At 52.2% G+C, this 27,932-nt stretch overlaps 2 protein-coding genes across 5 annotated transcripts; both read right to left on the bottom strand.

Annotated features, from left to right (window-relative positions):
- Positions 1–42: 42 nt before the first annotated feature.
- LOC116519935 (serine/arginine repetitive matrix protein 2-like) lies at positions 43–27,499 on the bottom strand. Of its 3 annotated transcripts, none has more exons than XM_032234043.1 (4): positions 27,342–27,499; positions 4,236–7,172; positions 2,836–3,039; positions 43–1,840 (listed from the first exon to the last, which is right to left on the bottom strand). In XM_032234043.1, exons 1-4 carry the CDS (start codon positions 27,483–27,485, stop codon positions 1,547–1,549), a joined length of 3,579 nt encoding a protein of 1,192 aa, XP_032089934.1. In that variant the 5' UTR covers positions 27,486–27,499; the 3' UTR covers positions 43–1,546. The 3 variants fall into 3 exon arrangements, with proteins under 3 accessions (XP_032089934.1, XP_032089935.1, XP_032089936.1); XM_032234044.1 differs by lacking the exons at positions 43–1,840; positions 2,836–3,039; positions 4,236–7,172 and adding exons at positions 8,821–9,550; positions 9,802–10,137; positions 10,960–11,609 and having other exon boundaries at positions 24,980–27,499; XM_032234045.1 differs by lacking the exons at positions 43–1,840; positions 2,836–3,039; positions 4,236–7,172 and adding an exon at positions 22,377–23,185 and having other exon boundaries at positions 24,363–27,499.
- Positions 15,152–27,548, bottom strand: LOC116519936. Of its 2 annotated transcripts, XM_032234047.1 has the most exons (4): positions 27,471–27,548; positions 17,576–20,692; positions 16,610–16,813; positions 15,152–16,152 (listed from the first exon to the last, which is right to left on the bottom strand). In XM_032234047.1, exons 1-4 carry the CDS (start codon positions 27,483–27,485, stop codon positions 16,114–16,116), a joined length of 3,375 nt encoding a protein of 1,124 aa, XP_032089938.1. In that variant the 5' UTR covers positions 27,486–27,548; the 3' UTR covers positions 15,152–16,113. The 2 variants fall into 2 exon arrangements, with proteins under 2 accessions (XP_032089938.1, XP_032089937.1); XM_032234046.1 differs by lacking the exon at positions 27,471–27,548 and having other exon boundaries at positions 15,153–16,152; positions 17,576–21,093.
- Between the last annotated feature and the right edge of the window lie 384 nt (positions 27,549–27,932).

Genomic DNA, 27,932 nt, shown 5'->3' with positions numbered 1-27,932 from the left:
TCGTTTTCCAGAGAAGGTCAAGAGACTTTTTTGGGTTCTAAATCCGTCCTTTTATTGGCTGTTGGACACAAAATGCAGTATAACAGAGGAGATTCGGGGAAAATTGGTGAGAGCAGAAGTCCTGGGGAGAAAAAGTGGGCAGCTCCCTGACATATAAGCACCCTTGGTTGGGGTGGTAAGGATTGCGGGGAGGGGGGTATCTTTGAACCCATTAAAATGAAACCTACAGGAACTTTATTGCTTGGCTAACCCACAAAGAAGACAATTGTGGCACTTTATAAAGCAAGCTGAATCATTTCTCCGCAGAAATGTGCCAGAAGGTCGCAAAAGGGGCAATTCTGCTGCAGGAATCGACAGCCAACGTTTTGCCTTGCGATTTCTGCAGCAAAATTTCTAATTCTTCTTTCTGCCCCTAAGAAGCGAGCAGTAAAAAAAGAGATGTTGCTCAAGACGTTACAATCCAAAAGGCTTTATTTTTTTTACAGTCAATAATATTATTTTTACAGTCAAAAAAAAAATTCTTATCTTTACAGTCAAAAAAAAATTCTTATTTTACAGTCAAAAAAATTCTTATTTTAGCAGTAAAAAAATTCCTGTTTTTGAAGTTTTAAAAAAATCCTGTTTTTGCGGTCAGAAAAGTTTTATTTTTGCAAGCATGAAGATCTTATTTTTGCAGGGAAAAAGATTTTTGCAGTAAATAATGGTTACTTTTGCAAACATTGTAATCTAAAAGTCCTTAATTTTCGCACTCACAAAGATCGTACTTTTGCAATCCAAAAGGTCTTAGCTTTGTGGTCGAAAAGACCTTATAGTTCTAATCAAAAACATCTTTATCTTTAGCAGGTTTGGTTTAAAAACCACCCCGGGCACTACGTAGAGACAAAAGGTAGTCATATTCCAGAACCAAAACTATGGAAAAAGATACAAGATAGTCCTCAACTTACTACCACAATCAGAACAGGAACCTCTTAATGTGGTTATTAAGCGAGTCACGCCTGACTTAACAACCTTTTTGTCAGTTTTGGAGCAAAACCCTGCAGTCGTCAAGACAATCCAGATTTGGGAAGCGGGGGGTGTGGGTGGGCGCGCATGCGGTAGACTCACAAGCCTGCGCAGGGGTCGCACACACCTCTGCAAGAGGTGTGTGAGGTGTGGCGCCACCCCCACCCCCACACGGCCCATTTTTGGTCCCAGGAGGCTGCAGGTGTTTCAGGTAGTTTTAATCAAAATGCACTTCAAACGTTAAACAAGCCATCGGGAATGTAAATACATAGAAACAAAAGGAAGTGCCTCAAATGGAGGAAAATCCTAAAGTCACAAAACTGGAGATGGAGACTAAAGAGGAATAAAGCTGCATACAAGGCAGACATAACACTTGTAACAGCAGGGAGCGGTGCTAGACCCAAAACAGGGCATGGGGGGGGGGGAGTGTGAAGTGCCCCCCCCCACCCGTGGCCTGTTTTTAGTTGCAGGAAGCTGCAGGCTGCATGGCTTCTTGTAAGAGTTACCTGGAGTGGGTCCTCCCTTTTGGTGGTTCATCTGGGTCCTAGTGCCTACGTTTTCTGCTAGAATCGGTATGTGGTGACCAGCGATCTCTATCCCTTCGAGGGCTCCGTGACCTGCTTCGATCTCTTGCCGATTGATGTTCTCTCGTCGTTCCTCTTCTGTCCGCTGACCTTCTCCCATCTCGGTCTCTATCTGGGCTCTCCAGCCGAGAAAACCGGCCTCCGGAGCAATAGCGAGACGGTTCGGTTTCTCGAACGTACTTCCCCTGGTTGCGGTCGGTGACATCCGCCACTGGAGGACTTTGGATGGGATTCGTTCTCCGGTAGTCGGCATCCTGTCGGTAGGAGACAAATGGCTCTTGTTGTTGTTGAATGAGAATCCGCGATCCCGTGAGATTTTACGAGATCGTGAGGAGCGGATTTAGAAAGCTAAATTCGGTGTCCGGACCCAGACACACCTGTTCTCAGACAATCCAAATCCTTCCAGCATTCAATTGTGCAAATTTAATATTTAATCTAGGCTTGTTTGTGAGAATTAAACTGTTTTTATGACATTGGGGAAGAGGGGTTGGAGTTCTGCTAATCTATATACTGTATATAAAAATGGCTCTCTGTGTGTATGCATCTGTGTTTGTTCCAGGGAGGAGAGATGCGTCTTATACTCCAAGTATAAGACGCCCCATGATTTTGAAGACGTAAATAAAAAAAAAGCTTTTGCACTCTGCAGGACTCATTTTTTTGCCCAAAAAAGATGGGGGGGGGCATGCAAAGCTTTGGGAGGCTCTTAAAGTGGCAGCCCCTCCCCAAAACAAAGCAAAAAATGGGCTGTTTTTCACAAAAAAAGGGGGTCATGCAGAGGCTTGGGGGTTGAAGAGTCTGAGGGCTGTGTTGGGGGGGGGGCAAAAATGGCCTGCTTTTTGCTCATTTTTGTCCTCCCCAATCCCCAGGAACATTTTACGAGCCTCCCAAATTTTCTGCACATCCATTTTTGCCAAGGGAGGCCAAAAATGCTGTGTATATAAGACACACACAGATTTTCACTCTCTTTTTTGGCTCCAGAAAAACAGCAGGGAGCCGTGCTAGGCCCAAAATGGAGCTCCTGTACATCGGAGGTTCCCAGGTTATATTCTGCTTGCACGGATAGAAGATGCCCTTCTTCCCAGTGCATTAATTGCCCGGCTTCTTGCATGAGGTACCTGGAGTGTGTGTGAACCCGTGGCGGTTCATCTGGGCCTTGGTGGCTACGTTGTCTGCTAGGATCAGTACGTGGTGGCCGGAGATGGCGGTCTGGATCCGTTCGCAGGCTCCATGGCCTGCTTTGAGCTCTTACCGGTTGATGTTGTTGTGTCGTTCCTCTCCTGTCCACTGTCCTTCTGCCATCTGGGTCTCTATCTGGGCTCTCCAGGCGAGAAAACCGGCTGCCGGAGCGATGGCGAGACGGTTCGGTTTCTTCAATGTGCTTCCCATGGTTGTACTGGGTGACCTTCACCACTGGAGGACTTCGGATGGGATCCTGTGTCCGGTAGTCAATATCCTGTCGGTAGGAGACAAATGGCTCTTGTTGTTGTTGACTGGGAATCTGTGACCCCGTGAGATTTTAGGCACGTTTGTGAGAATTATACTGTTTTTATGACATTGGGGAAGAGGGGGAGTTCTCCTAATCTATATACTGAAACAAATATTGTGGGGGTAAGACATCCTTAACACCCCTCAGAGAGGGCGGTGTTCTGTTAAGATACAGCCTGTTGTGCCTTTAAATGGCTTCTACTGTACTGCAGCAAAATGGCTTCCACTATACAGCACACTGTAGTTGCCATGGTAACGGCTTCCCAGGACTCCAGAAGGGGGCTCCCTCTGGAAAGGGGGAAAGTCCAACATTAGACATTACATTTGCTCCAGATATTTCCCCCTATAAATACACACCTAGGCAATGCCGGGGTTATCAGCTAGTGGGGATGTAGATGTGCCCTGCTTTTGGAGAAAGAAGAATCAAGCCACCCCGCCCCCCTCACTCTTGAGTGAGAATTTAGGTATTTGAGCTTGCTCAACTGCCACGTGGACTAGAAACTTAAAATCTCCCTTTTTCACGGGGAAACCCATCGGCCTGTTTTTCATCCCTGGAAGCGGCAGTGAGGAAGCTGCTGGCCCAAAACGGGGCCGGGGGGAGATGCAGTTCCCACCCGCCTCCTGCTTTTGACCACCAGGAGGCTGAAGGGAGATGTACTGCCTCAAAATGGGGCTGGGGGGCAGAGCAGGTCTCCTCCCCGCGGCCACTTTTTAGTCCCAGGAAGCTGCACAGAGGCTGGATCTATCCAAAACTGTTCATAGGGGCGTGGAGCCGCCCATCTTCTGTGCCCTGTTTTTGGTCGCAGGAGACTTCAGAGAGGCCCGTTAGTCTCAAATTGGGGCATGTGGGGTGTGCGTCTCCCCCCCCCCCGACCCCTTTTGTGTACTTTGAGACTGTAAGGAGGCCTGTTAGGCCTAAAACTAGAGATGAGGAGGGAGGGCCTCCACCCTCGCGGACTGTTTTTGGTTCCAAGAGTACTGCTAGGTGTAAAACAGGGTGGGAAACTGCAGTCACCCCTCCTGAAGCACGTTTTTGGTATGGGGAGGCTGCAGGCCCAAAATGAGCGCCTGTACTTTGGATGTTCCCGAGTTATATTCTGTCGTACAGATAGAAGATGCCCTTCTGCCCAGTGCCCCAAGTGCCCGGCTTCTCGCATGAGGTACCTGGAGTGAGTGCTCCCTTGGCGGTTCATATGGGCCTTGGTGGCTCTGTTGTCTGCTAGGATCAGTGTATGGTGGCCGGAGACGATGGTCTGGATCCATCGGAGTACTACGTGGCATGCTATGAGCTTTTGCCAGTTGAAGCTGATTCGCAAGTCCTCTTAGAACCACTGGCCTTGTGCCCTCTGGGTCCTGGTACGCAGACGTGGGCCGGGAAAGATGGAGACGCAGGACACCATCTTGCCTAACAATTGTGAGACGAGGTCGAGAGGCACCGTTTGGTCCGATCGGATGCGGTTCGCCAGAGCGCTGATGCTGTGCTGGCGGTCCTGGGACTGGGAGACTAGGCACGATGTCGCGTCTATAGGTGCTGCTAGATGGAGCATCCTTTTGGTAGGAGACAAGTGGTTCTTGTCGTGGTTGACTCTGAATCCCAGATTCCCTGAAGGACCCCGAAGGATCAGGATCGTGACGTGGAGGTTCTCTGTGGGCCGGAGGTGAGACGATTCGATCAACAGGTTGGCCAGATAGCGTTGGACGGGAATAGGGATAGTCCTGAGGTGAGCCGAGAGTGTAGCTAGTATCTTTGTGAGGGCCCTGTACTGGAAATGCTGATTTGCGTGGCGTATCCATAGAAATTGTTGGTGAGTCGGCAATAGGGGGACGTGTAGATATGTTTCCGTGAGATCTATTGACCTCAGGAAGTCGGCCACTCGGACGCTGTCCAGTATGGACTGGATTTTTAATCTCTTGTATACCAGATGCTTGTTGAGTCTTTTTAACTCGAGAATCGCTCTTCATCTCTTTGAATCTTTTGGGACTACAATCCCCAGCTGCTGCTTGTCCTCTGGAGGGTTGGATCTCGGAGTGTTGGCTACGCAGACCTCTGGAAGAGTCATGGGAGAGCCGACTTCTGTTGTCTTGAAATGGCTGTTTGGATTGGAACTGCTGCCTGCTCCTGTCTATATATCCGGCCCTATCAGATTGTCGATTAGGTCGCTGGAAGTATGACCTCTTTAGTTGTGAGGAGTTGTGTGTGTTGTTCCCTCCTCTGAAGGAAGGCTTCTGAACGTTGGACGAGGATTTGTGGCCAGCCCTTTTGAACGTAGAGGGTAGGACTTTCTTTTTGTCATGGGTCTCCTTGAGTAAAGGCTCTAAGGCCTCTCCGAATAGCTTGTCTCCTTTGAAGGGGGCAGAGGCCAACCTCCACTTGGACCTATTGTCTGTCTGCCAGTAACGGAGCCACAACAGTCGTCGGACTGTCACGGAGTTGCCGATGGCCCTGGAAGCGTAAGTGGCTGAGCTCAGGGTGGCATCGGCAGAGAATTGTGCTGCCGCTATCAGTTTGTTGAGGTGCTCATGAGTCTGGAGGTCGGTGGCTGGGATTCTGGCTTGCATCTCTTTGAGCCAGAGCAAGGACGTTCTATTAAAGAAGGATGCAGCCACTGCTGACTTCACCGCCCAGGCAGCCGACGAATTGACTTTGCGCAGCATCATTTCCATTCTCTTCTCTTCTGTAGTCAAATGATCCTCAATTGAGGTGGGGAGAACGGTGGAAGAGACTAAAGCCGCCACAGGCCCATCAACTGTTGGGATTTTTAATGAATCCGTGAGGTCCTTGTCCACATTGTAGTATCGTTTATTATTTACGTCCGGGTTTGTAAAACAGTTTGGTTTTTGCCATTCTTGCTGGAAGACATCCAGGAAAAATTTCGGGCAGGGGATCTCCTCTCTAACTTGGGGTCGCTCTGCGAACAATAAAAATTTGGGGTCAGATAAGGCCGGATTAGAAGCGGCTGGATCTGGTCCTATCCCAGCTTTCTGGAGAAGCATCTTAAACAAGAGAGGGCTGAAGAGACGTCTGCAGCTCAGGGGGTCTGGAGTCTCTCCTATGTCCCCAGAGAGTGGCAAGTCTTCAGGTCCATCAACAACCGAGAGGGATTTCAGGATGTCCATGGAAGAGGCAGTAGAAGGGCGGATTGGTGCATCGGCTGCAGTAGCCTGCCCCTGGCGTAAGGCGCTGTCGGAGGCTGCAGAGACCGCCGGCTGTTTGTTTTGCATGCCAGGCTCCTGGGCCTTCTTTGGACAGAGTCCGGCCGCTGCAGGAGGGTCGGCAGCCTCCGGGGTGGCAGGCTTTGCCCTCTTAGCAGCCGGCTCCTCCGAAGGACTTTCTGGCGGGAGCGGAGTTGAAGCAGGAGGAAGGGACGAAGGCTCAGCGGGCTCCATCACCGGCAGCTGCGGCTGAGAAAGTTCCTCTCTGGCTCCATCTGGTGGACAAGACGGGCTAGGCGTCTCACCTGCCTCCGTTACAGGTTGCAACGGCTGGGAAGCGCTGCAAGCGGCAGCTCCGTCCACAAGGGGGCGCTCCTGCTCCTTTCCCCCTGCGGCGCCTACTGGGTCTAAAGTCTTGGGGGGAATTTGGGCGGCCTTCTTCGTGGCCTTCTTAGCGGGCAGCACTTTCTTAGCAAGCGGCGCCTTGGCCCGGGTCTTGGGCAAGGCTCTGGCCGGGGCCGGCTTGGGCTTGGAGGGGGATCCCTTGCCCAAGCCAGGCTTGGGGGTGGACAGATCCAGCTTTTCCCCACTCACCGGCTTCTCGGGAGGCTCCATAGCCGGGAGGTGCTCCTTGGGAGAGACCATGGCGGCTACTTGGAGGGCCTTAGCAGCCGGCTCCCCCAAAGGACTTTCCGGCGGGAGCGGAGTCGAAGCAGGAGGAAGGGACGAAGGCTGAGCGGGCTCCATCACTGGGAGCTGCGGCTGAGAAAGTTCCTCTCTGGCGCCATCTGGTGGACAAGACGGGATAGGCGTCTCACCTGCCTCCGTTACAGGTTGCAACGGCTGGGAAGCGCTGCAAGCGGCAGCTCCGTCCACAAGGGGGCGCTCCTGCTCCTTTCCCCCTGCGGCGTCTACTGGGTCTACAGCCTTGGGGGGAATTTGGGCGGCCTTCTCCGCGGCCTTCGGGGCATTCTTGGCGGGCGGCGCCTTCTTAGCGGGCGGCGCCTTGGCCCGGGTCCTGGGCGAGGCTCTGGCCGGGGCCGGCTTGGGCTTGGAGGGGGATCCAGTGGCCACGCGGGGCCCGGGGGCGGCCAGATCCAGCTTTTCCCCACTCACCGGCTCCTCGGAAGGCTCCATGGCCGGGAGAGGCTGTCCTGGAGAAGGTGGGGGGGTCTCTCTGGGTCTCCTCCGGGGATTCGATTCTGAAGGGGAGAAGGAGACTCGATTGGCTGCCAGTCTGAGGAGGGTGGCAGAGTCAACAGTCTCCCTGCATTCTCACCCCCCCCCCCGGCCGCCAGGATGGTCTCGCCGGCCCCAACGTCACATCCGCAGCGCTTCCGCCTCCCTCGCTCCAATTGGAAACTCCGCCGCGCGCCGAGTGGGCGCGACCATTTTGGAGGGCGTTGGGGGGAGGAGGATGGACCCATGAATGGAATCGTCCCAGCATCGTAGGAAGAGTGAAATTAATCTGAATCATGGAAGGAGGCGGGTTTCTTCCTAGCCACGCCCTCGAAGGTTTGGGGACACGCCCACGTGCTTTACCTGCCTGAGAGCAGAATTTTTTTTCCCTTTCATTCCTTTTTTTTCCTTTCTTCTTTCCTTCCTTTTTCTTTTCCTCCATCCTTCCTTTCTCCCTTTTCTTCTCCTCCCTTCCATCCTTCTTTCTTTTTCCTGCCCACTTTCCTTCCTATTTCTTTTTGCTCCTTCCTCTCTTCCTTCCTAATGGCCTCTCCCTCGCTCCTTCCCATCGTTTCTTCTCCTTCCCTTTTTCTTTTTCATTCACTTGTTTTGCTCCTTCCTTTCTTTTTCATTCTGTCCTTCCTTTTCTTTTGCTCCTTCCTTCTTCCTACCCAATGCCCTCTCCTTTCCGCCTTCCTACTTTTGTTCATTCCTTCCTTCCTTCCCTATTGCTCCTTCCTCGTTCCCCTCCCTTTTTCTTTTCCTCCCTTCCACTGGCATTTCTAAGCTCCGTCTTCCATTCAAAAGCTCTTTCCCGGCTGTTGGACTGAAAAGGCAGCGGTGGACTACACCACCCATCACCCACAGAGGACGGGGATTAGTAGCCCACACACTAGAGACGGGGAAAGGACGCAGAAGGTAGAAAAATACACCCCCCCCCCCCGGTCTTCTTTCTGCAGCTTGCAAGACCTCATCCGACAGTGGGATCCTTTGTACGTTTTCAGGAGGATTTGCAACAGATCAAAGGATCCTAGATCTGGATCTACTTAGAGGCTGCTGCACCTGCCAGGTGCTTGGATTGAGTTGTCCTGTGGGGCTTTAAGGCTGTAAGCCATCGGGGTCCGATGCCAGTTTCACCCTTGGAAGCTGCAAAATGGCACCCGTCCTGCCTCCGAGACAGAATTGGCTACTTCCTCCACCCACAATATCCTTTATTATATCATTTACGTGGTCTTCTTTTCCGAGCAGAATTCCAAAGAAGCGAAGCAGAGCTGGGACACTCCTACTTTTTCACACAACGGCCCTGCAAAGGAGGCCAGGCTCAGAGACAGAGGCCGATAAACTCAACGATGCTCTCCCCGTAATCTCATCAGAGCGATCCCACTACCCTTTTGTTTTCCAGAGAAGTTCAAGAGACTTTTTTGGGTTCTAAATCTGTCCTTTTATTGGCTGTTGAACACACAGTGCGATATAACAGATGAGATGCGTGGAAGTCATGCGGAGAAAAAGTGGGCAGCTCCCTGGCATCTATGCCCCCTTGGTTGGGGTGGTACGGATTGGGGGGGGTGTCTTTGACCCCATTAAAATGAAACCTACAGGAACTTTATTGTGTAGCTAACCTACAAACAAGACAATTGTTGTGTTGTATAAAGCAAGCTGAATCATTTCTCCGCAGGTCAACCACCCCACACCTCCGATTTGGTGGGGTGCCTGCCCTGATCGGCTTAATGTTGGAAGCAAGAAAGGAGAACTCAAGAATTTTTAGTTCAAAGATAAATTTCTGAGTGGGGTTTTTTTTGGGTGGGGGAAAGACAGGAAGAAGGGATGAAGCCAGAGAAATGTGCCTGTGGAAGGGCAGAAAGGAATATTTTTCTTTTCAGCAGTCCTCGACTTACGACACTAAGGTCATTTGAAAGCCCAAACACTGATCTAGAAAAAGAGAGCTCGGACACATCAGCTAAGAAGTCACTGGACGTCACTCCTGGACGTACAGGGATATAAATCCTGAAGAGGAGGGAGAAATGAAGAAGGCTCTTCCCTTCAGATTTCCACCAATATCCACGCAACCCTCGCCACATGAGACAGGCAAACCTTACGCCCGGGTCTTAGGATGGCTCCGCTCTTTGACGCCTTCTCCCCGAGTGGATCTGCAAGAAAGGGACCGGGTTATCACCCAACAAAACAGACATAGCACCTGTAAGAGCAGGGAGGCTTTCTAGGCCCAAAATGGGGCATTGGGGATGAAGCAACCCCCACAGAACGTTTTTGGTCGCAGGAGGCTCATGGATGCCTGCTGGGCCCAAAACAGGGAAGGGGGGGTGAGTTAAATTCTGCTGTCACGGATAGGAGATGCCCTTCTGCCCAGTGTCCCAATTGCCCATCTTTTCACATGAGTTACCTGCAGTGGGTGCTCCCTTGGTGGTCCATACGGGTCCTATTTCTTTCGTTTTCTGCTAGAATCAGTACGTGGTGTCCAGCGATGATGGTCTGGATCCTTTTGAGAGCTCCGTGGCCTGATTTGAGCTCTTACTGGTTGGCATTGGTTCGTCGTTCTGCTTCTGTCCACTGGCCTTCTGGCATCTGGGTCTCTATCTGGGCTCTCCGGCCGAGAAAACCGGCCTCCGGAGCGATGGTGAGACAGTTCGGTTTCTTGAATGCCCATCCTCTGGTTGTGCTTGGTGACATCCACCACTGGAGGACTTCTGATGGGATCCTGCCTCCGGTAGTCGATATCCTATAGGTAGGAGACAAATGGCTCTCGTTGTTGACTGTGAATCCATGATCACATGGGGGTTTTAGGCGCATTCATGAGAATTAAACTGTTTTTATGACATTGGGGAAGAGGGGGAGTTCTCCTAATCTATATACTGTATATAAAAATGGCTCTGTGTGTGTGTGTGTGTGTGTGTGTGTGTGTTTGTGTGTGTGTGTTGCAGCATAACTCTAGAACACCTCAAGCAATTTCAACCAAACTTGGTACACAGATGACTTACTCTGGAGACAAATACTGTGAGGAAGATACCCCTAACACCCCTAGGTGTGTGTGTTCTGTTAAGCTAGAGCCTGCTGTGCCTTTAAATGGCTTCTACTGTACTGCCATACAATGGCTTCTACTGTACAGCACAGTTGAGTTGCCATGGTAACAGCTTCACAGTACTCCATAAGGGGGCTCCTTCTGATAAGGGGAAAAATCCAACATTAGAAATCACATTTGGTGCAGATATTTTCCTCCTATAAATAAATACCTGGGCAATGCCGGATAATCAGCTAGTAGGGAAATAAATGTATCCCATTTTTGTAGAAAGCAGAATCAAGTCCCCTCCCTCCACCCTTCAGTGAAAATTTTAAGTATTCGAAGTTGCTCAGATGCTATGAGGACTAGAAACTTGAAGTCTTGAAAATAGTTGTTTTTGGCCCCAGGAGGCTGCAGAGAGGCCTGCTAGGCCCAAAATGGGGTTCCTGTACATTGGATGTTCTCGAGTTATGTTCCGCTCGCACGGATAGGAGATGACCTTCTGCCCAGTGCCCCAACTGCGTGGATTCTCGCATGAAGTACCTCAAGTGGGTGCTCCCTTGGCGGGTCATATGGGCTTTGGCGGTTACATTCTCGGCTAGGATAAGTACGTGGTGGCCGGAGATGGTCGTCTGGATCCGTTGGAGGGCTAAATGGCCTGCTTGCATCTGTGGCCGGTTGATGTTGGTTAGTCATTCCTCTTGTGTCCACAGGTCTTCTGCCATCGGGGTCTCTATCTGGGCTCTCCAGCCGAGCATACTGGCGTCCGTAGCTATAGTACGATGGTTCGGTTCCTGGAATGGGCATCCCCTGGTTGTCGTCGGTGACATCCACCACTGCAGGACCTCTGTTGGGACTCGGTCTCTGGTAGCTGAATTGCTCCTGCCGTATTTCTGGGTAGGCAGGAGGAACCATTGTAAGGTCCTGGTATGCAGACTTGCCCCGGGAACAAAGGAGACGCAGGACACCATCTTGCTTAACAATTGTGAGACGAGGTCGAGAGGCAATATTCGGCACGATCGGATTCAGTTTGCTAGAGCCCTGATGCTGTCCTGTTGGATCTGGGACAGGGAGACTATGCATGTTATCACGTCTACTGATGCTGCTAGGTGGAGCATCCTGTCGGTAGGAGACAAGTGGTTCTTGTAGTTGTTGACTGTGAATCTCTGATTCCCTGAAGGACCCTGAAGGACCTGGATCATGATGAGTAGGCCCTCTGTGGCACAGAGAAGAGAGGACAATTCGATCCACATGTCGGCCAGATAGTGTTGGACGGGAATAGGGATAGTCTTGAGATGAGACAAGAGCATCGCTAGAATCTTCGTGAGAGCTCTGTACTGGCAATGCTGGTTCACTTTGCGTATCCATAGAAATCGTTGGTGAGTTGGCAACATAGGGATGTGTAGATAAGATTCCGTGAGATCTATTTACATCAGGAAGTCGCCCATCCGGATGCTCTCCAGTGTGGACTGCATTTTGAATCTCTTGTATACAAGATGCTTGTTGAGTCTTTATAAGTGGAAAAACACTCTCCACTTCCTCGAAGCCTTTCAGACTACAATCCCCAGTCACTGCTGGTCCTCTGGAGGCTTGGCTCTGAAGACTTCTGGAGGAGAGAAGGAAGGACCGACTTCCGTTGCCTCGAAATGGCTGTTTGGATTGGACCTGCTTCCTCTTACTGGATTGGCCACCATGTTGCTGGAAGTATGCCCTCTGTGGCTGTCCAGTGTCCGCTTTCCGCTTCCGAATGTTGGGCAAGGATTTCTGACCAGCTTGTTTGGACATAGAGGGTAGGACCTTCTTTTTGTCTTTGGTCTCTATGAGTATAGGCTCTAAGGCCTCTCCGAATAGCTTGTCACCTTTGAAGCGAGTAGAGGCCAACTTCCACTTGAACTTTATGTTTGACTGCCAGGGACGGAGCCACAGCAGCCGTCTGGCTGTCAGGGAGTTGCCGATGGCTCTGGAAGCAAACCTGACTGAATTCAGGGTGGCATCTGCAGAGAATTCTGCCGCTGCTATCAGGTTGTTGAGGTCCTTGTGAGTCTGGAGGTCGGTGACTGGGAATCTGGCCTGCATCTGTTTGAGCCAGAGCAAGGATGTTCTAGTGAAGAAGGAAGCAGCCATCGCTGACCTAACCGCCCAGGCCGCCGATTTATGGGCCAAGATGAGCGCCATTTCTGTTCTTTTCTCTTCTGGATTCAAAGCATCGTCTAAATTGTTGGAGAGAATGGTGGAGCAGGCATAGGACGCCACGGGTTCATCAATTGTTGGCGGTTTTAATGCCCCTCTGATGATTGGACCCACATTGTAGAACTGTTTCTCATTTTCGGTCAGCTTTGGAGCCGCCCCTAGTACAGCCCATTGTTGCTGGACAACATCAAGAAAAGATTTCGGGCACGGGATCTCCTCATCTGTGGTGGGCTTTGAGAACAACAAATTATTGGGGTCAGATAAACCTGGATCAGAAGCAGTTCGATCTGCTCCTAACCCAGCGGTGGCCTTGGCGTTCTGGAGAAGCGTCTTAAACAAGGCAGGCTTGAAGAGACGTGTGACGCCATAGGCATCTGGAGTCCCTACTTTGTCCCCAGACAGTGGCACGTCTTTGCCGAGGGATTCTGGGATGCTCATGGAAGGAGGAGCCTGTCCCTGGCGTAAGGTGTTGTTAGAGGCTGCAGAGGTTGACGGGCGGTGTTGTTGGAGGCCTGCAGCAATGCCCTGAGCGATGGCCTCTGATATGATCTCTCTCATCTCCGGGGTCATTTCCAGCTCCGGGCTCTCTGGAGAAGGGACGGCAGCCTCTGGGGTGGCAGGCTTTGCCCTCTTAGCAGCTGGCTCCTCCGAAGGACTTTCCGGGAGCGGAGACGAAGGAGGAGGAAGGGATGAAGGCTCAGCTGGCTCCATCACCGGCAGCTGCGGCTGAGAAACCTCCTCTCTGGCGCCATCTGGTGGACAAGAGGGGCTAGGCGTCTCACCTGCCTCGGGCTGGGAAGCGCTGCAAACGGCAGCTCCATCCACAAGGGGGCGCTCCTGCTCCTTTTCCCCTGCAGCGTCTACTGTGTCTAAAGCCTTGGGAGGAATTTGGGCGGTCTTCTTCGCGGCCTTCTTGGCGAGAGGCCCCTTGGCTCGGATCTTCGGCGAGGCGCTGGCCGGAGCCGGCCGGGGCGTTGAGAGGGATCCAGTGGCCTCGGGGGCCGCCAGATCCAGCTTTTCCCCACTCACCGGCTCCTCAGGCTCCATGGCCGGAAGGGGGTGTACTGGAGAAGGGGGGGGGGGTGTCTCTGTCTTGGTCTCCTCCGGGGATCGGAGTCTGAAGTGACTCTCTGAGGGAAGGAGACGCTGCGGAGACCCGATTGGCTGCCTCTCTGAGGAGAAGTAGGGAGGCAGCGTTAACCCTTTTCCCGCCTTCTCTCTCTCTCTCTCTCTCTCTCTCTCAGGATGGAATAGGCCACCTACCCTGCCCATCATGCAAAAGTCCCGCCCCCCTTCCTCCATGGCTACAATTTACCTCATATTTATTATTATTTTTGTACATGCCCCCCTTCGTTTTTTTAAAAAGTCGTTTTTATTTATTATTATTTTTACTGGCTTTGGATTTGTTCCGCCACCAAATCTTTGCGCGATTTCCGCTGGAAATCAGCACCAACTTCGGCCATAGGCGCGGAAAGCAACTTTCCCCTCGGCGCACCCCCCCCCCCACCGCTCCTGACCGGTCTGATGGTCTCGCCCGAGCCCTAACCTCCCATTCGCATCGCCTCCGCCTCCCTCGCACCGATTGGAAACGGTGCTGTCAGAGGGCGCGACCATTTCGGAAGGGGGGGGGGAAGGACCCACGAATCGAAGGACCTAGCAGCGGTAGAAGAGTGAAATTAGCCTGAATGCCGGCTGAGGGGGCTTCTTAGCGGCGCCCACGAAGCTTTGGAGACAGGCCGATGTGCACTACCTGCCCGAAAGCAAAATATATTTTTTCTTTCTTGCTTTTATTCCGCTTCCTTTTCTTTTCCCTTCCTTCCATTCCTTTATTTTCCCTTCCTTTTCTATCTTTTCCCTTCCTTTTTTCTTTTCTCCCATCCTTCCTTCCACTTTTTTCTTTTCTTCCATCCTTTTCTTTTTTCCTTCCCTTTCCTTCCTTTTTCTTTTCTCCCATCCTTCCTTTTTTTTCTTCTTTCTTCCATCCTTTTCCTTTTTTCCTTCCCTTCCCTTCCTTTCCTTTTTCTTTTGCTCCTTCCTCTCTCACTTCCTAATGGCCTTTCCCTTGCTCCTTCCCCTTTTCTTCTCCTTCCTTCCTTTTTTTCTTTTTCATTCCTTTCTTTTGCTCCTTCTGTTTCCTCCCTCCCTCCCTCTGGCATTTTTTAAGCTTCGTTGAAAAGCTTTCCCAGCTGTGGGCCTGAAAAGGAAGCACTGGACTACACCGCCCATCACGCACAGCCAGGGAGGACGGGGATTAGTAGCCCACACGCTGGAGAGGGGGAAAGGACGCAAAAGGTAGAAAAATATGCCCCGTCTTCTTTCTGCAGCTTCCAAGACCTCATCCGACAGTGGGATCCTTTGTACGTTTTCAGGATGATTTGCAAAGGATCCTGGATCTATTCGAATCCTGCTGCACCTGCCAGGTGCTTCGATCGAATTGTCCGGTGGGGCTTCAAGGCTGTAAGCCATCGGGATCCGATGCCAGTCTTACCCCTGGAAGCCACAAAACGACACCCATCCTGCCTCCGAGACAGAAATGGCTACTTCCTCCACCCACAAGATCCTTTATTATATCATTTACATGGTCTTCTTTTCAGAGCAGAATTCCAAAGAAGCGAAGGGAGCTGGGACACTCCTACTTTTTCACACAACAGCCCTGCAAAGTAGGCCAGGCTCAGAGACAGAGGCCAATAAACTCAACGATGCTCTCCCCGTAACCTAATCTGGTTCCTGCAGAGAGCCCACTACCGTTTCGTTTCCAGAGTGGTTCAAGGGACTTTTTTATTGCAAATCTGTCCTTTTATTGGCTGTTGGATACACAATGCGATATAACAGATGAGATTCGGGGGAAATTAGTGAGCGCGGAAGTCATGCGGAGTAAAAGTGGGCAGCTCCCTGGCATCTAAGCTCCCAAGGTTAGGGTGGGAAAGATTGGGGGTGGATGACACTTCTTTTAGTGACCAAAATTGCAACGGCCATTTGAGTACCGTTTTTGACACTTAACAACTTTTGTAGCATCGAGGCGGTCAGGCGATTGAAATGTCAGACGCTTCGGAACCGATTAGCAACAAGTGATGTCAGCTGCGGGAGGGGTGTGTGGAAAGCCAGATTCCCTTAACATCCCTCTTACGAACTTAATAACTGCTGCAATTTGCTTAAATGACAGTGGCTAGGAAGGTAGGTAAAATGAACGGCAGGAGTGCGGGCAAAGCTCACTCTGCCAACATCTTGCTATACGACAGACATTGTGGTCGTAAGTCGAAGACTAGCAGAATTTAAAACCCAAAACATGGAACGAGGAAAGGAGAGCTCAGATACAGTAGCTAACAACTCACTGGATGTCACTCCCGGACGTAAAAGACAGGGATGTAAAGTTCGAAGGGTGAGGAATGACGTCTCCAGAAAAAACTTAAGAGGAAATGAAGAAGACTCTTCCCTTGAGATTTCCACCAATGTCCATGTGACTCTTGCCACGCCGATCAAAAGATGGGATAAAAGTGCGCCCAGTACTTAGGACTCCGCTCTTTGGCGCCGTCTGCCCAAGTAGATCTGCAAGAAAGGGACCGGATTATCACCCCACAAGGCAGACATAGCATCTGTAACAATAGGGAATCCTGCTAGGCCCAAAATGGGGCATTAGGGATGGAGCACGGAATGTTTTTGTTCCCAGGAGGCTGCAGAAAGGCCTGTTAGGGCCATAACAGGGCATGGTGGGTGCGGCTCCCCTCTCCCCTGTCCGTTTTTTGTTTGCAGGAAGCTGCAGGAATGCCTGCTAGGCCTAAAACGAGGAGGGGGTGAGACATGATCCTTTTCCCATGGATAAAAGATGCCCTTTGCCCAGTCGCCCAAGTGTCCAGATTCTTGCATGAGGTACCTCGAGTGGGTGCTCCCTTGGCGGTTTATCTGGGCCTTGGTGGCTATGTTGTCTGCTAGGATCACTACGCAGTGGCCAGTGATGGTGGTCTGGATCCCTTCAAGGGCTCCGTGGCCTGCTTTGAGCTCTTACCGGTTGACGTTCTTGCATCGTTCCTCTTCTGTCCACTGGCCTTCTGCCATCTGGGTCTCTATCTGGGCTCTCCAGCCGAGAAAACCGGCCTCTGGAACGATGGCGAGACGGTTCGGTTTCTTGAATGTTATTCCCCTGGTTGTAGTCAGTGAAATCCGCCCCTGGAGGACTTCCAAAGGGACTCAGTCTCCGGTAGTCGATATCCTGTCGATAGGAGACAAATGTTGTTGACTGAGAATTAGTGATCAAGTGAGATTTGTGAGAATTATACTGTTTTTATCACACTGGGGAAGAGGGGGAGTTCTCCTAATCTATATAATTATATAAAAATGGCTGTGTGTGTGTAACTCTAGAAAGCCTCAAGCAATTTCAACCAAATTTGGTACACAAATGACTTACTCTCTGGGAACAAATACTATGGGGAAATGGGGGGAAAGACACCCCTAACAGCCCTCGGGATGTCTATTCTGTTAAGATACAGCCTGCTGTGCCTTTAAATGACTTCTACTGTACTGCCATAAAATGGCTTCCACTGTACAGCTCAGTAATGGCTTCACAATACTCCACAAGGAGGCTCCCTCTGATAAGGGGGAAAATTCAACATTAGAAATTACATTTGGTCCCGACATTTTCGCACCACCCACCCTTAAATAAATACCCGGGCAACGCAAGTGGGGAAATAAATGCACTCCGTTTTTGTAGAAAGCAGAATTGAGTCCCCATCCTTGAGTGAGAATTTAGGTATTTGAGCTTGCTCAGATGCCATGAGGACTAGAAACTTAGCCTCATTTTTTCATAGGGAAACCCATTGGCCTATTTTTGGCCCCAAGGAGGCTGTGGGGAAGCCTGCTAGGCCTAAAATGGGGCTCCAGTACATTGGAGGTTCCTGACTTATGTTCAGCTCGCAAGGATAGGAGATGCCCGTCTGCCCAGTGCCCCAAATGCTCAGCTTCTCGCACAAGGTACCTCGAGTGGGTGCTCCCTCGGTGGTTCATATGGGTCTTGGTGGCTACGTTGTCTGCTAGGATGTGGTGGCCGGAGATGGTGATCTGGATCCATCGGAGGGCTCTGTGGCCTGCTTGGATCTCTTCCCAGTTGTCGTTGGTTCGTCATTCCTCTTGTGTCCACTGGCCTTCTGCCATCTGAGTCTCTATCTGGGCTCTCCAACCCAGAAAACCAGTGTCCGTACCGATGGCGAGACTGTTCGGTTCCTGGAATGGGCATCCCCTGGTTGTGGTCGGTGGCATCCACCCCTGGAGGACCCCTGATGGAACTCTGATAGTTGAATTGCTCCTGCTGTATTTCTGGGTAGGCAGGAGGAACCATTGTAATGTCCTGGTATGCAGACGTGCCCCGGGAACAAGGGAGACGCAGGACACCACCTTGCCTAACAATTGTGAGACGAGGACGAGAGGCACCGTTTGGTCCGATCGGATCCAGTTCGCCAGAGCGCTGATGCTGTCCTGGCGGTCCTGGGACAGGCAAACTATGCATGTCGTTTCTATAGATGCTGCTAGGTGGAGTATCCTGTCGGTAGGAGGCAAGTGGCTCTTGTCGTTCTTGACTGTGAATCCTTGATCCTCCGAAGGACCCTGAAGGACCCGGATCGTGATGAGTAGATCCCCTATGGCGTGGAGGTGAGAGGCGGATTCGATCCACATGTCGGCCAGATAGTGTTGGACGGGAATAGGGATAGCCCTGAGGTGAGCCAAGAGCATCACTAGTATCTTCGTGAGGGCTCTGTAATGGTGGTTCGCGTTGCATATCCATAGAAATCATTGGTGAATCTGCAATATAGGGACGTCCAGGTATGTTTCCGTGAGATCTATTGACATCAGGAAGACGCCCACCCAGATGCCCTCCAGTATGGACTGGATTTTGAAATTCTTGTATACCAGATGCTTGGTGAGTCTTTTTAGGTGGAGTATCACTCTCCAACTCATAGAAGCTTTTAGCATTACAATCCCCAGTCGCTTCTGGTCCTCTGGACGGTTGGCTCTGCAGACTTCTAGACGAGCCTCTTAATGGCCGTTTGGATTGGAACTGCTGCCTGCCCCTGCCTCTATATCTGGGGTTATCTGATTGGTGATCAGGTCGCTGGAAGTATGCCCTTTGCGGTTGTGAGCAGTCGTCTGCGGTGTCTGCCGCCCTAAAAGAAGGCTTCTGAAAGTAGGGGGAGGATTGCTTATTAGGCTTTCTGAACGTAGAGGGTAGGACTTTCTTTTTGTCTCTGGTCTCTATGAGTATAGGCTCTAAGGCCTCTCCGAATAGCTTTTCACCTTTGAAGGGGGCACAGGCCAACTTCCACTTGAACTTCATGTTTGACTTCCAGTTACGGAGCCACAGTACTCGTCTGCCTGTCACAGAGGAGCCAATGGACTTGGAAGCAAACCTGACTGAATTCAGGGTGGCATCTGCAGAGAATTCTGCCGCCGCTATCAGGTTGTTGATGTCCTCGTGAGTCTGGAGGTCGGTGACTGGGATTCTGGCTTGCATCTGTTTGAGCCAGAGCAAGGACGTTCTATTGAAAAAGGAAGCAGCCATCGCTGACTTGACCGCCCAGGCAGCTGACTTATGGCCCATGACTAGCGCCATTTCTATTTTCTTCTCTTCTGGATTCAAAGCACCGTCTGTGTTGGTGGAGAGAACGGTGTAGGAGGGAAAGGCCGCCACGGGCTCATCAATTGTTGGCGGATCGAATGCCGCTGTTAAGTTCGGGCCTACATTGTAGAACCGTTTGTCATTGACAGTCGGATGTGGACCCGCCCCTAATACAGCCCATTGTCGCTGGACGACATCCAGGAAAAACTTTGGGCAGGGGATCTCCTCCTTCTCTGTGGCGGGTTCTGTGAACAACAAATTATTGGGATCAGATGAGGCTGGATCTAAGCCGGCTGGATCTCCTCCTATACGAGCGGTGGCCTTGGCTTTCTGGAGAAGTGTCTTAAACAAGGCAGGGCTGAAGAGACCTACGAAGCCATGGGGGTCTGGAGTCCCATCTTGGTCCCCAGACAGTGGCAAGTCTTTGTCGAGGGACTCTGGGATGTTCATGGAAGAAGGAGGAGCCTGTCCCTGGCGTAAGGCGTTGTCGGAGGCTGCAGAGGAAGCCGGGTGTTGTTGTTGGATCCCTGCGGCAATGCCCTGAGCGATGGCCTCTGAGATCATCTGTCTCATCTGCGGGGTCATTTCCGGCTCCTGGGCCTTCTTTGGACAGACTCTGGCCACTGCAGGAGGGACGGCAGCCTCCGAGGTGGCAGGCTTTGCCCTCTTAGCAGCCGGCTCCTCCGAAGGACTTTCCGGTGGCAGCGGAGTCGAAGCAGGAGGAAGGGACGAAGGCTGAGCGAGGTCCTTTTCTGCTGCGGCGCCTACTGTGTTTAAAGCCTTTTGGGGCCTTTGGGCGACTTTCACGGCCTTCTTAGCGGGCAGCACCTTCTTAGCAAGCGGCGCCTTGGGCAAGGCTCTGGCCGGGGCTCGCTTGGGCGTGGAAGGGGATCCCTTGCCCACGCCAGGCTTGGGGGTGGACAGATCCACCTTTTCCCCACTCACCGGCTTCTTGGGAGGCTCCATAGCTGGGAGGGGCTCCCTGGGAGAGACCGAGGCGGCTACTTGGAGGGTCTTAGCAGCCGGCTCCTCCGAAGGACTTTCTGGCGGGAGCGGAGTCGAAGCAGGAGGAAGGGACGAAGGCTGAGCGGGCTCCATCACTGGCAGCTGCGGCTGAGAAAGTTCCTCTTTGGCGCCATCTGGTGGACAAGACGGGCTAGGCGTCTCACCTGCCTCCGTTACAGGTTGCAACGGCTGGGAAGCGGCAACTCCGTCCACAAGGGGGCGCTCCTGCTCCTTTTCCCCTGCAGCGTCTACTGTGTCTACAGCCTTGGGGGGAATTTGGGCGGCCTTCTTCGCGGCCTTCGGGGCCGTCTTAGCTGGCGGCGCCTTCTTAGCGGGCGGCGCCTTCTTAGCGAGCGGCGCCTTGGCCCGGGTCTTGGGCGAGGCTCTGGCCGGGGCCGGCTTGGGCTTGGAGGGGGATCCAGTGGCCGCGCGGGACCCGGGGGCGGCCAGATCCAGCTTTTCCCCACTCACCGGCTCCTCGGGAGGCTCCATGGCCGGGAAGGGCTGTCCTGGATAAGGGGGGGGGGTGTCTCTTCCGGGGATCCGAGTCTGAAGGAGGCGATGCGGAGATTCTATTGGCTGCCTGTCTTTTCCCATCTTCCCTCTCGGCACACTCGGAGGATGGAATAGGCCACTCACCCTGCCGATCATGGAAGAGGCCCGCCCCTTCCTCCCTCAATGCAATTCACCTCATATTTACATCTTTGCCCGATTTCCGCTTTCTGCTGAAATAGCAGCACCAGCTTCGGAAACGACGCCATGGCGCGAAAGGGAACTTTCCCGGCTGACACCCCCGCCCTTTTGGGTCGGATGGTCTCGCCCGGGTCCCAACGTCCCATGCGCGCTCCTCCCGCCTCCCTCGCGTCGTTTGGAAACGGCCCTGGCTCCGCTCTGCGCGCGCAGAGAGGACGCGACCATTTCGGAGGGGAAGGGGGGAAAAGGACCCAAGAATGGAACAGACCCAACAGCGTACCTAGAATGAAATTAGTCCGAAGCACGGAAGGAGGCGGGGCTTCTTCTTAGCCGCGCCCACGAGACACGCCCACGTGGATTACCTTTCTGATAGCAATAAAATATTTTCCTTTTTCTCTTCATCCTTCCTTCTTTCCTTCCATTTTTCTCCTTCCTTTCCTTCCACCCTTCCTTCCTTTTCTTTTTCATTCCTTCTTTCCTTTCTCCTTTTTCTTTTTCTCCTTTTCTTCCACCTTTCCTTCCATTCTTTTTCCTTCCTCCCTTTTTCTCCTCCCTCCCTCCCTTTTCCTAATTTCCTTCCTTTTTTCATTCCTCCCTTTTTTCTCCTTCTACCTTCTTTATTTTTCCTTCCTTTTTCTTTTTTCATTCCTTCCTTTTTTCTCCTTCTACCTTTTCTTTATTTTTCCTTCCTTTTTCTTTTGCTCCTTCCTTTCTCCCCTTTCTTCTCCTTCCTAATTTCCTTCCACCCTTCCTTTTTTTTCATTCCCTCCTTTTCCTTCTTTCTCCTTTTACCTTTTCCTTCTTTTTCCTTTTCTTCCCCCCTTCCACTGGCATTTCTAAGCTGTGTCTCCCATTGAAAAGCTCTTTCCCGGCTGTGGGCCTGAAAAGGAAGCCCTGGACTACACCACCCATCACGCACAGCCAGGGAGGACGGGGATTAGTAGCCCACACGCTGGAGACGGGGAAAGGACACAGAAGGTGGAAAAATAAATTCTTTCTGCAGCTTCCAAGACCTCATCTGAAAGTGGGATCCCTTGTAGGTTTTCAGGATGATTTGCAAGGGATCAAAGGATCCTGGATCTACTCAGAGGCTGCTGCACCTGCCAGGTGCCTGGATCGAGTTGTCCTGTGGGGCTTCAAGGCTGTAAGCCATCGGGGTCCGATGCCAGTTTCACCCCTTGGAAGCTGCAAAACGGCACCCGTCCTGCCTCCGAGACAGAATTGGCTACTTCCTCCACCCACAAGATCCTTTATTATATCATTTACATGGTCGTCTTTTCAGAGCAGAATTCCAAAGAAGCGAAGCTGGGACACTCCTACTTTTTCACACAACGGCCCTGCAAAGCAGGCCAGGCTCAGAGACAGAGGCCGATAAACCCAACGATGCTCTCCCCGTAATCTCATCCGGCCCCTGCAGAGCGATCCCCACTACCCTTTCGTTTTCCAGAGAAGGTCAAGAGACTTTTTTTGGTTCTTAAATGCATCCTTTTATTGGCTATTGGACACACAAAGCGATATAATAGATGAGTTTCGGAGAAATTAGTGAGCGTGGAAGTCATGCGGGGAAAAACTGGGCAGCTCCCTGGCATCTAAGCCCCCAGGGTTGGGGTGGGATGGATTGGGGGGGGGTGTCTTTGAACCCATTAAAACAAAACATGCAAGAACTTTATTGCGTGGCTAACCCACAAACAAGACAATTGTTGCGTTGTGTAAAGCAAGCTGAATCATTTCTCCGCAGGTCACCCACCCCACACCTCCGATTTGGTGGGGTGCTGATTAGCCTCTTGCCGGTCCTGATCGGCTTAATGTTGGAAGCAAGAAAGGGAAACTCAAAAATTAAGTTAGTTTGAGGATAAATTTGTGGGTTTGGGGGTTTTTTTGGGTGGGGGGAAGAAAGGAAGAAGGGACGAAGCCAGATAAATGTGAATGAGGAAGGGCAGAGGGGAATATTTCTCTTTTCGGCAGTCCTCGACTTACGACACCAGTGGCCTTTCAAACCCAAAACACAGAACGAGGAAAGGAGAGCTCAGATACATCGGCTAAGAACTCACCGGACGTCACTCATTGATGTATAAGATGGGGATATATCAAAGGGTGAATGGAGGAATTCCCCCCCCACACACAAAAAAAAAACTTGGCAAGGAAAGAAGGCGGCTCTTCCCTTGAGATTTCCACCAATGTCCACACGACCCTCGCCACGCGGGTCGAAGGATGGGCTAACCGTACTCCCGGTTCTTAGGATGCCTCCGCTCTTTGGCGCCGTCTCCCCGAGTACATCTGCAAGAAAGAGACCGGGTTATCACTTCACAAGAATCCCCGGGGATCACGTGAGATTTTAGGAGGCCATGAGGAGTGAGTTTAGAAACCTCCCGCCTACAACACAACATTCCTGGACCCCGACACACCTATTATTCAGGCAATCTAGCATTAATTGTGCAAATTTAATATATAATCTAGGCATATTTGTGACAATTATACTGTTTTTATGATATTGGGGAAGAGGGGGAGTTCTAATATATACTGCATATAAATATGGCTCTGCGTGTGTGTTGCTTTTTTGTGTATGCTGCAACATAACTCTAGAAAGCCTCAAGCAATTACAACCAAACTTGGTACACAGATGATTTACTCTCGGGAAACAAATACTGCGTGGCAAAGAGAGTCCTAACACCGCTCAGGGTCTCTGTGTTCTGTTAAGATACAGCCTGTTGTGCCTTAAAATGGCTTCCACTGTACAGCGCAGTGGAGTTGCCACGGTAATGGCTTCACAGTCCTCCACAAGAGGTTCCCTCTAGTAAGGGGAGAAATCCAACGTTAGAAATTACGTTTGGACCGGACATTTTCCTCCCTAGAAATTTGATTTGATTTGATTATATTTATATGTTGCCCTTTTCCCCCGAAGGGGACTCGGGGCGGCTCACAATAAATACCTAGGACTAAAAACTTAAAAGTCTCCCTTTTTCACGGGGAAACCCACTGGCCTATTTTTGGCCCCATGAGGCTGCAGGTGTTTAGTTTTACTCAAAATGCACTTAAAACTGCTAAACAAGCCATTGAGAATTTAACTACAGGAACAAGAAGGGCCTCTCAGGAGCAAATGAAGGAAAATCCTAAAGTCGCAAAACAAGGAAAATGGAGGCTAAAGAGAAATAAAGCTGCATACAAGGCAGACGGAACACCTGTAAAACCAGGGGATGGTGCTAAGCCCAAAATGGGAGTGTGTGCAGCATCCATTTCCCCCACGGTTTGGTTTTGGTCCCATGAGGATTCAGGGAGGCCTGTAAGGCCCAAAATGGAGCATGGGGGGGGGGGTCTATATTTTGGTCACAGGAGGCTCATGGATGCCTGCTTGGACCAAAATGGGTCGAGGGGGGAGCACTTAAGTTCTGCTCGCACGGATAGGAGATGCCTTTCTGACCAGGGCCCCAAATGCCCGGCTTCTCACATGAGTTACCTGGAGTGGGTACTCCCTTGGCGGTTCGTATGGGCCTTGGTGGTTATGTTCTCTGCTCGGATCAGTACGTAGTGGCCGGTAGTCTGGATCAATCGGAGGGCTCCGCGGCCTGCTTGGATCTCTTGCCGGTTGACGTTGGTTCGTCATTCCTCTTCTGTCCGCTGACCTTCTGCCACCCGGGTCTCTATCTGGCCTCTCTAACCAAACATACTGGCGTCCGTAGCGATCGCGAAACGATTCGTTTCCTTGAATGGGCGTTCCCTGGTTGCGGTCGATGACATCCGCCACTGGAGGACTTCTGATGGGACTCGGTCTCCGATAGTTGAATTGCTCCTGTGGGATTTCCGGGTAGTCAGGAGGATCCATTGTAGGGTCCTGGTATCCAGACGTGCCCCGGGAACGATGGGGATGCGGGACATCATCTTGCCTAACAATTGTGAGGCGAGGACGAGAGGCACCGTTTGGCCCGATCGGATCCGGTTCGCCAGAGCGGCGATGCTCCCCTGGGACCGGAAAACTATGCATGATGTCGTCTCTATAGATGCGGCTAGGTGAAGCATCCCGCCGGTAGGAGGCAAGTGGCTCTTGTCGTTGTTGACTGTGAATCCCTGAAGGACCCGGATCGTGATGAGTAGATCCTCTCTGGCGTGGAGGTGACAGGACAATTCGATCCACACGTCGGCCAGATACAGTTGGACGGGAATAGGGATAGTCCTGAGGTGAGCCAAGAGCGTAGCTAGAATCTTCGCGAGGGCTCTGGACTGGCAATGCTGCTTCGCGTTGCATATCCATAGAAACCATTGGTGAGTCGCCAATATAGGAATGGGTAGGTATGCTTCGGTGAGATCTATTTAAGTCAGGATGTCGCCCACCCTGATCCCCTTCATGGATTGGATTTTGAATTTCTTGTATACCAGACGCTTGTTGAGTCATATTAGGTGGACAATAGCTCTCCATCTCCTCGAAGCCTTGGGGACTACAATCCCTAGTTGCCGCTGGTCCTCTGGAGGCTTGGCTCTGAAGACCTCTGGAGGAGCGAGGGGAGGACTGACTTCTGTTGCCTCGAACTGGCTGTTTGGATTGGAACTGCTTCCTGCTCCTGTCTCCATATCCGGACCTATCTGGTCGCTGGGAGAATGCCCTCTGCAGTTGTGAGTTGTCGCCAGCGGTGTCCGCTGCCCTGAAGGAAGCCTTCCGAAAGTAGGGCAAGGATCTCTGACCAGCGCGTTTGGAGATAGAGGGTAGGACTTTCTTCTTGTCTTTGGTCTCTATGAGTAAAGGCTCCAAGACCTCTCCGAACAGCTTGTCTCCTTTGAAGGGCGAACAGGCCAACTTCCACTTCAACCTCATGTCCGACTGCCAGTAACGGAGCCACAGCAGCCGCCTGGTTGTCACGGAAGAGCCGATGGCCCTGGACGCGAACTTAGCCGTATTCAGGGTGGCATCTGCAGAGAATTCTGCCGCCGCTATCAGGTTGTTGAGGTCCTGGTGAGACTGGTGGTCGGTGGCGGGGATTCTGGCTTGCATCTCTTTGAGCCAGAGCAAGGAAATTCTATTGAAGAAGGAAGCAGCCACCGCTGAGTTAATCGTCCAGGCAGCCGACTGATGGGCTCTGCGGAGCATCAGTTCTGTATTCCTATCTTCTGCTTTCAAATTATTGGCAGCCTCATTGTACAGAGCGGGGGAGGAGGCTAAGGCCGCCACGGGCCCGTCGACTGTCGGTATTTTTAATGCCGCCGCGAGCTTCGGGCCCACATTGTAGAGCCGTTTGTCAATCTCGTCTGGAGGTTGACGGGCCCCTGGTACGGCCCATTGTCGATCGACGACATCCAGGAAAAACTTTGGGCAGGGGATCTCCTCCTTATCTGTGACGGGCTCTGAGAACAACAAATTATTGGGGTCAGATAAGGCTGGATCTGAGGTGGCTGGATCCGCTTCTATCCCAGCGGCGGCCTTGGCGTTCTGGAGAAGCGTCTTAAACAAGGCAGGGCTGAAGAGACCTACGAAGCCTTGGGCATCTGGACTCCCTTCATTGTCCTCAGACGGTGGCAATTCTTTAGCTCCCACAACGACCAAGGGGGCTTCTTGGATGCTCATGGAAGAAGGAGGAGCCTGTCCCTGGCATAAGGCATTGGCGGACACCGCTGGGCGGTGTTGTTGGATGCCTGCGGCAATGCCCTGAGCGATGGCCTCTGAGATGATCCGTCTCATCTCCGGGGTCATTTCCGGCTCCGGGCTCTCTGGAGAAGGGACGGCAGCCTCTGGGGTGGCAGGCTTTGCCCTCTTAGCAGCTGGCTCCTCCGAAGGACTTTCCGGCGGGAGCGGAGTCGAAGCAGGAGGAAGGGACGAAGGCTGAGCGGTCTGGGAAGCGCTGCAAGCGGCAGCTCCGTCCACAAGGGGGCGCTCCTGCTCCTTTCCCCCTGCGGTGCCTACTGGGTCTAAAGTCTTTGGGGGAATTTGGACAGCCTTCTTCGTGGCCTTCTTAGTGGGCAGCACCTTCTTAGCGAGCGGCGCCTTGGCCTGGGTCTTCGGCAAGGCTCTGGCCGGGACCGGCTTGGGCGTGGAGGGGGATCCCGTGCCCATGCCAGGCTTGGGGGCAGCCAGATCCACCTTTTCCCCACTCACCGGCTTCTTGGGAGGCTCCATAGCCGGGAGGCGCTCCCTGGGAGAGACCGAGGCGGCTACTTGGAGGGCCTTAGCAGCCGGCTCTTCCAAAGGACTTTCCGGAGGGAGCGGAGTCTTAGCAGGAGGAAGGGACGAAGGCTGAGCGGGCTCCATCACTGGCAGCTGCGGCTGAGACAGTTCCTCTCTGGCGCCATCTGGTGGACAAGACGGGCTAGGCGTCTCACCTGCCTCCGTTACAGGTTGCAACGGCTGGGAAGCGCTGCAAGCGGCAGCTCCGTCCACACGGGGGCGCTCCTGCTCCTTTTCCCCTGCGGCGTCTACTGGGTCTACAGCCTTGGGGGGAATTTGGGCGGCCTTCTTCGCGGCCTTCGGGGCATTCTTAGCGGGCGGCGCCTTGGCCCGGGTCCTGGGCGAGGCTCTGGCCGGGGCCGGCTTGGGCTTGGAGGGGGATCCCTTGGCCAGCTTTTCCCCACTCACCGGCTCCTCGGGAGGCTCCATGGCCGGGAGGGGCTGTCCTGGAGAAGGGGGGGGGTCTCCTCTCGGCGTCTGAACGAGGAAGCGGGGAGAGCTGGAGCCCGGGGGGGGGGGGGACTGGAGGAAAGAGACGCTGCGGAGCCTCGATTGGCTGCCTGTCCAGGGAGGCGGAGGGAGGCGGAGTTAACCCTTTCCCCGCCTCCTCTCTCTCTCTGTCTCTCTCTTTTTCCATTCTTTCTTTTTTTTCTTTTTTCTTTCTCTCACCCTCTCTTTCTTCTTTCTTTCTTTTTTGCTTGTCTTTCCTCCCTCCCTCCTTTCTTACTCTTTCACTTTCCTTTTCTTTCTCTCTCTCCTTTATTTCCTTTCTTTTTCTTTCTTTCCCTATTCCTTCTCTCTCTCTCTCTCTCTCTCTCTCTCTCCCTCCCTCTCTCTCTCTCTCTCCCTCTCTCTCGCAGGATCGAATGGAAGGGC

The sequence above is a fragment of the Thamnophis elegans genome, chromosome 17 (assembly GCF_009769535.1).
Source record: "Thamnophis elegans isolate rThaEle1 chromosome 17, rThaEle1.pri, whole genome shotgun sequence".
In the NCBI taxonomy this organism is placed as follows: Eukaryota; Metazoa; Chordata; class Lepidosauria; order Squamata; family Colubridae; genus Thamnophis; species Thamnophis elegans.
The sequence above is the reverse complement of the archived record's forward strand: the minus strand, read 5'-3'. Positions and strand labels throughout refer to the sequence as shown.

Coding starts and splice junctions, on each gene's coding strand:
- LOC116519935 (XM_032234043.1), bottom strand. CDS start 27,485: ATGGAGCCTCCCGAGGAGCCGGTGAGTGGGGAAAAGCTGGCCAAGGGA. Junction 3,040..4,235: donor CAAGGGAGCACTCACTCCAG/GTACCTCATGCG, acceptor TCCTACCGACAG/GATATTGACTACCGGACACA. Junction 1,841..2,835: donor CGACACAACAACATCAACCG/GTAAGAGCTCAA, acceptor TCCTACCGACAG/GATGCCGACTACCGGAGAAC.
- LOC116519936 (XM_032234046.1), bottom strand. CDS start 20,866: ATGATCGGCAGGGTGAGTGGCCTATTCCATCCTCCGAGTGTGCCGAGA. Junction 16,814..17,575: donor CGAGGGAGCACCCACTCGAG/GTACCTTGTGCG, acceptor TCCTATCGACAG/GATATCGACTACCGGAGACT. Junction 16,153..16,609: donor CGATGCAAGAACGTCAACCG/GTAAGAGCTCAA, acceptor CCTTTCTTGCAG/ATCTACTTGGGCAGACGGCG.